Here is a 7,721-nt window from a genome sequence, read left to right on the forward strand (position 1 = left end):
TCAGAATTTCTCGGATTAGGGTGTTGTTTACATCAGTTATCTCCATAGTATCCTTTTTATTGAGGTTACCACTGAAAAAAAGCTTTCCACCATATTTCTCGAGTTCTTCCCCAAAGAAGAGTTTCCATTTTCCCATATTTTCCGCATCAAGATACTTTTTTACCCAAGCTAATTTAAGGGATTTATTGTACGAGAAGATACGATCATTTTGAGCCCCCCTTTATCATAACTGTTAATCAAAACACTACGTTTAATCTTATCTCCTTTGTTATTCCATAAAAAATCATAAAATATTTGATTTATCTCTTTGAGAAATCTTTCGTCAGTTTCCAGTGGCGCTAATATATAGGGTAAATGTGAAGCAGCTAAACTCTTAAGAACAACAATTTTTCCTATCAGTGTTAATCGTCTACGTTTCCAGCTATTTAAAACAATTCGAATTTTTTCCAATTTTTCATCATAATTGGTTCTCAAGGTGATGTTGGGATCTGTAGAGAGCCAGACACCCAAAAATTTAACTTTACTTTTGTTCCATTGGATATTTTTTTCTGGGAGGAGATTTTCTTCTTTACCTACACAGGAACCGATCCACAATGCTTCAGTTTTTTTATAATTAATTCTAAGGTCGGAAGAGAGACTAAAACTCTCAAGTAGGTGAAAGGTAGCTGTCAAGGATTCTTTCGTTCCATCAAGAATAAAGGTAGTATCATCAGCGTATTGGCCTAGTTTTATCTCTTGATTATTCACACAAATTCCCTTGATTATATTATTCTTTCTGACTGCCTTTGCTAATATTTCGGCCGATAAAATAAAAAGATAGGGAGAAAGAGGACAGCCTTGTCTGACCCCTCTTTGAAGTTTAAAGTTATTGCTTGCCCAACCATTGTTCAAAACGCAGCTCTCTATATCTGTGTAGAAAAGCTTGATCCAATGAATAAAAGATGGGCCAAAACCAAAATTTTCTAAAGTTCTGATAATAAAGGTCCAATCCAAGGAATCAAAGGCTTTTTCAAAATCAACAAACAGTAAGAGGCCTGGGATGTTTCTTGAGGAAGCATATGCTGGCAATTAAAAGTATGTTTTCCCCTATAAAGCGACCTTTAATAAAACCTGTTTGGTCATTGTCAATTAGCTTAGGGATCACATTCTTTAGCCTATTTGCGATGGCTTTCGTAGCTATCTTATAATCACAGTTTAAAAGAGTTAACGGCCTCCAATTTTTTATCAAATGTGGATCTGCATCTTTCTTAGGAATTAGCTTAATGATTCCACGTTTTTGAGTAATGGAGAGATTACCTGTCTCATATGCATGATTTAGTGCCTTTAACAAAGGTCCAGCTATTTCGTTTCAAAAAGTGCTATAGAACTCTGCTGGGAGGCCGTCCCTACCAGGGGATTTGTCTGAAGGCATGTCTTTAAGCGCTTCAAAACATTCTTGTTTAGTCAGCAGCCCTTCACAGTGACAAACTTCGCTTTGGTCTAACCTAGAAGTATTTACATTTTCAAAATAGTCATTTTCTGTCATTGGAAGGAGCGGAGACCGATACAAATCCCGATAAAAGACCTCAGCAGTAGAAAGGATGTCTTTATCGGAAGTGATGTAAGTGTTGTCCCTCGTCTTAAGCTGACTTATAGTACTAAGTTTAAAGTGACGTTTTTCAAGAAGTATTGTGTGTTCTTTTCTCCTTCATTGTACCATTTAGCTTTACATCTTAGGATAGCTCCTTTGGTGCACATTTTAACGATTTCCTCTAATTGTAGTTTTGAAGCTTCAAGATTTTCAAGTATGGACTCTTTACGTTGTTGTTCTAAGTTCAAGGATTCCAGCTCTCTTTCCAATCGGGATATTGTATTCTCAAGGATAGCTTGTTTATTGCAAGTTTTACGTTTTTTTTCAGCAGCAAACTTAAGAGATTTTTCGCGTACTTTTAATTTAATCATATCCCATAGTAGGGTCGGACTTACTGAGGCGTCATCCTTGTATTCCTCTTGAGTTTCACGAATAGTTTCCTTCATTAGATTTACGTAAATCTCTTCCTTTAAAAGAGATGTATTCAATTTCCAAAGGCCAGGACCTCTTTTGTTAGTATGGGAGGATATATTTAGAGATATCATGGAATGATCGGTCTGGAAGCCAGGTGTTATATCAGTACGATTGACGTTACCCAAGATGCTTTGAGATACCAAGAAGAAATCAAGTCTACAGTGTACTTCAGGGTGCTTTTGGCGCCATGTGAATCTACTAATATCCGGGTTTAGAATCCACCAGGCATCAACAAGATCCATATTTTCACAGAAATCGTTTACGACTTTTTTAGCGTTTAGATGAGTTCTTGCTAACCCCTCCACTTTTGTCTTTTTCTATATCCAAAACCAAGTTGAAATCACCTCCAATAATTATTTCTTCGCATTGAAAATCCAAAAGGTGTGTAAACAAAGTGTTAAAAAAATTGGGATTATCATCATTTGGGGGTATAAATTCACAAGAGTGATGTTTTTCCCGTTTGCCATCATATCGCATAAAATATACCGCCCTTCATTATCCATAAAAGTCTTCAAAACTTTTAGTTCAAAGTTATTGTTGAAAAGAATACATACTCCAGATTTTCTACTTGAAAAACTACAGAAAAGACTATGGTATCCTCACTCTGTCGACCATAAATCAGATGTTTCAGCAGAACAATGAACTTCTTGTAACATGTAAATCGACATTCTTTTTGCACGAAGCCAGTTGAAAATTTCTCTTCTTTTGGTGCTATTCCCTAAGCCCCGCACATTGAGCGAAATTATTTTAATTTCATTGTCACTGAAAAAAGAGAATAAAAGGTAATAACATTTGATGTTCCGCAAGTCTACTAGGTGTTAATAACAGTTGGAGAAAATTAGCATAGATACCAAAATAACTTCCAGAGAGCCGCTTCGCTTTACATGCAGAATTTAGTTGCCATGTTGAGAAAGCTAAGCAAAAAATAAGCCAGAAATTGGCGTTAGAGAAAACAGCGAATAGATTATCCTTACAACAAAAGGGACAAAATAAGCTGATCGAGATAAAAAAACTAAAGTACACACAAGAAAAAAAATAAAAACAAATGTAATTAAAAAGACCATAATCGACTTGGAAAAACGAGTGGCAAAACTGATCTCAGCAGGCGGAGGAAGAGAAATGACTAATGGAACGAAATTATAGGTCTATCCCATAGAAGCTCTAAGGGCCCCGCTAAGAAGAAAGTTAAACGGTAATAAGGAAGTTATGTAAAACTCACCTTAGTAACAGGAGAAGCGGAAAAAAAAACTAGTGAAAAGCAGGTTATTCATTAGTTATTTAAACTTATCTAAATCGGCCTCTTCGTAAATCTTGATGGCCTTAGTACCTTCAGATAAACGTAGAAAATTTTTTTCCGTCCGTGGTCCAGACTCGATGGTAGGATTTATCCTTCTTTAAACTGAGAGTCTTTGCTAGGAGTTCCTTCCTTCTCGATGTGAGGTTCTCGTTAATGTACAAGATTTGCGAGGCCTCACCAGGAAAGAGGCTGCTGAGGTCAACCTCATGTAGCTTGAAGTGAGCTTGATAAAATTCTTGTTTCTTATTGTACGATAAGAAACGTACAATGATTGGCTTTACAGTCGGAGGCTTTCTGTAAAGACGGTGCACAATGTCGATATCTTGGCTGCGTATATTGACATTTAATTTACCCGCAATAGAACTGATGATATCTTTTAAATTTTCATCCTGTTGTTCAGGGAAACCATGAATCTCAACATTATATTTTCGAGTGTACTGCTCCAAAGAGTCTTGATTCACTTCAAGGTCGTGAAAACTTTTGTCCAGTTTACTGATGGCGCTTTTGTGCTGTGCTAAGTCCTCCTCGTACTTCTTTACTGAAGCAGCGATTTGAGTGACTGCCGTCTTCAGAGCAGACATATTCGAATCGTTGAAATGTACTGCAGCCTTCAGTTCTTCCACATCTTTACGTAGGGCCAGATTTTCGGTAAGTATCTTGCTCAGATCTGACTTGATGTCCAGTAACATTTTCCACATATCATCGTGAGTTTTATTCCATTGCTCTACCGACATATCTTCATTGGGTCATTTCGCAGCAGGAGAAGAGTTCTCGCTTGACGCGCTACTCAATTCACTTCATTGCCGACGGCGATTTCCACGTGTCATTTTACGCTTTAAAAAGTTTCTTGGGGGCCCTTTTGAGGATTCTATTTAAGAAGATTCATTCCTTAAGAGAAAAAGTGGACCGCCATGTTTGACCACCAGTCCCAGTCCACAACATCATGCCTAGGTAGTTTCTGATGTTTTATCCCATAACCGCATCTGCTTTTCTAGCTGTCTATGATCTACCACTTAAAATATAATTTTGGCACAGACAATGAGGGCATGCAGTCCCCAAGAAATGCTTTTTGGGGAGGAGTGCATGATGAGAAAAGGAGGCTAAATCTTGGGTATGTTTCAGTGTTGTCTATACAATTTGAAGTAGGTGGCAAAATTGGAAAAGTAGGCGGAAAATGGTGATATTGAGTGCCAGTTCAATTGAGAAGCCAATGAAATTCAGCTATTCCCACAGCTAACATTTCATGACTTACAAAAGGCAATATTGGTATAGGTTCAAAGCATCCACACCAAAATATACTTCAGGGGGCCAAATGGTGTCGTCCAACATCCAAAAAAGAAGATTTAAGAAGGGATTATGTTACCTCCTCTTAACTTAAGATGAAATTATTCAATTTGTCATTATCCTGTCCCGTGACACAACCCTGGTCAGGATACAAAGCAGAATAATGCCAAAGATTGCAAGTTAAAATGTTCTGTAACTATTTTGATATTAGTTTACATCCCCTTTGGGGCAGTGGGGGATTCTAAGTTTTGCAATGTACCATTTTGCAAAGTACCATTTCATTTTTTTTTCATTTTGTGGTTCCAGAAAATACCGATACCTACCCCAAGGAGGGCCACTAGAATTTCCAGATGGGGGGTTGGGGCTTGAAGGTCGAAATTGTTAATTGTATGTTTTTCCCCCATTCCACTGTAATTTCCAGAGGAAGAGGGAGGTGGGGGAGGGGGGGGGGGTGGTAGTGGGAAGGTTCAAGCCAAAAAAAGTACAAATATTTTCTGGAGATACGCATTTTGCAAATTAGCAATAAGCCATAAAACAATTATTTTGAGATAGCTATGTTTCTACATCCACTACATTTTAATTTTTTTGTCAAAATGAGTTATAACAGAAATAAATATTCTTCTACCAGATTTTGAAATTACAACATTCCCACTATTTTGAATTAATCCCCCGGCTTTCGTATAAAAATTGCTTTTGAAAGGGGGGCTCCCCAAGAGCTTTTATGGTATATATAAGCTTAGTTAGATTTATATTCATATTTTATGTTATTCAAAATTGAGATAAAGTGCACAGCTAGACTCTACATTTCATTTTCTAAACGCTATCCATGTTACCAATCGAATCTTTCTAAGGGATAATAATGCAAAGAAGACTTCACTACAGCTAAGTAAGCTTACCTTTTCACTTGCCACCACATCTTCCTCCAGTCCTGGTTTGTTCAGGAAGTCACAAACCTACATAACGATATCATATCAGCTGACAAATAAGCTCAAAAGAAGTCTTTGAGGCTAAAAGCAAAGCAATAATGAAAAGAAAAAAAAGGCGATCGCAATCTATTGTACCTTGTCAACAGAACCTTCGGTTGCTTTTGCTTTCTCTTCAGATAATCATGAACCCGTGGGCAAAACTTGTCAAAAAATTCGACACAAAAGCCGACTAAAATCTCGACACAAATGTCGACTAAAAACTCGACACAAAACTCTACAAAAAAATGTTGTCAAGAAAGTTGACAAAAAAAGTCGGCCAAAACAAAATCGACAGAAAAGTGGACAAGAAACTCGACAAAAAACTCAACTGAACGCTATAAAAAAAGAATGATGACCATAGCACTTACCGGGCTCTGTAGAAATACAACTTGGTGCAGTTTTGATTTTTGTGTGAACTGGGAGGCTGGGACAGCAAGAAAAGGAATGCATCTGCTGCCGTGAGATTGAGGAATCTATGAACAATGAGATTCTGTTGTCTGCTATTGTTTTGTTTGTCATGGCAATAACACCGTATGGCAATCCCAGTCAGAAAATGGGTATATTTCTCCGTTGTTTTATTTTTTAAATTTTTTCCATGTCATGAAAAGTCGTGCCTGTCACTCTCCTGCTAAGTGGTGTCTTTGTGCATAGAGTCTTCTGTACGTGTTGTGTTAGGTTTGAGGGGGCTGGGGTAACGCATAGGTTTATCTCGTGCACACGGGAGAATATTTCATTAACTTGCAATGGCGTCGAAAGTCATTGCAACTTGAATGGCGTTTTAGTGCATCTTTCAACAAAATATACCCTCATGAACAAGACAGGCGATGATGATCTGGAATCTTAAAAGCGACGAGTAATGGAACTTCGAAAACAATCTTTCTCGCCCGTCAAGCCAAAATCAAAGTGAGCTGTTTTTCCAATATTTTATCACGAGTGTAGTGTTATGTACGATACTGAAACCAAATGGAAAATTATCCCGTAACTTATGGGTTCAACAAAGTCAGGTAAAAAAAATAATTGGAAATGTGACAGTCAAGAATTATTTGATAGAAAGCTTGTCGACTATTTTGTACATCGTTATTCAAGGAAAAGGTTCTTAAGCAAAGGGTTTGAACCTGAAATTTATTTTGTTGCGTACATGGTAGTTTGACTCGATTGAGTTTCTTGTTAAACCTGTAATGGCGTCGAAAGTCATTGTAACGTGCGTGGCGTTTTAGTGCATCTTTAAACAACATATACCCTTATGGAGTTCGAGAATGGAACGTCAATTGGATAAACAAGACAAATATATCTGGAATGTTAAAAGTGGCGAGTAATTGACTTCGACAATAATCTATCGCCCGTCGAGCCGAAATCAAAGTAAGTTGTATTTCTAATATTTTACCAAGTGTGCTGTTATCAGTGTAGAACACTGAAACCAAATGGAAAATCCCCTGGTAACATATGGGTTTAACAAAGACAGAGAAGGAATTGAACAACTAGGATCTGCACAGTCTTGGGTAACAATTGGAAATTTCACTAATTCTTGTTAGTCAAAAATTATTTGAAGGAAAGCTTGTTGCCCATTTGTTGCTTGATAATTCAAGTAAAGAGTTTTTCAGTAAAGTGTTTGATGCTGAACACTGGTGGGAAATTTATTTAGTTGCGTTTTTGACACGGAGTGTAATTTGACACGATTGAGTTTCTTGTCTTCACACACGTAATGAAATAGGAAGGGGTTTTTGTCTCTAATAGCAAATATGTTGGTTGTTTCAAAATATATTTCGCTTGAAAAGGTGGCCTTTATGAATATGGCAATAGTAAAGCATTTTCGTGTCAAAATAAGGTAAGCATCTTTCTGTTGTGTTAACCTAATTAATTATAAATATACATAACCATGTTATTCTTGTCTGCCATAAACTTGATCTCCACTCTCAAAATTACCTCCAGAACCTACTTTTTGCGTAGAATAAGCTTTTAGAATGATGTTCTTGTCTTCAGTGGCGATACTAGACGATTCGGGGACATTTGTGAAAAAATATTTATAACTGGTCACACGCTCAACTTGATCGCCCGAACTTGCCCTATTATGCATAACATCCACTTGGCCTTTTGGCATCCCATTGAAAAAAACATTGAGATAGTAACAAAC

The 7,721-nt window shown here is 37.2% G+C and overlaps 1 protein-coding gene across 1 annotated transcript; it reads right to left on the reverse strand.

Moving 5' to 3' along the window:
- Positions 1-3,373: 3,373 nt before the first annotated feature.
- On the reverse strand, positions 3,374-4,075 carry LOC138040369 (uncharacterized). The gene has a single exon (XM_068886106.1). The coding sequence runs from the start codon at positions 4,073-4,075 to the stop codon at positions 3,374-3,376; it is 702 nt and encodes a 233-aa protein (XP_068742207.1).
- Positions 4,076-7,721: the final 3,646 nt, after the last annotated feature.

This window comes from Montipora capricornis, chromosome 3 (assembly GCF_036669925.1).
Source record: "Montipora capricornis isolate CH-2021 chromosome 3, ASM3666992v2, whole genome shotgun sequence".
In the NCBI taxonomy this organism is placed as follows: Eukaryota; Metazoa; Cnidaria; class Anthozoa; order Scleractinia; family Acroporidae; genus Montipora; species Montipora capricornis.

What these genes read in the sequence shown, in the direction of transcription:
- LOC138040369 (XM_068886106.1), bottom strand. Translation starts at nt 4,075, where the DNA reads ATGTCGGTAGAGCAATGGAATAAAACTCACGATGATATGTGGAAAATG.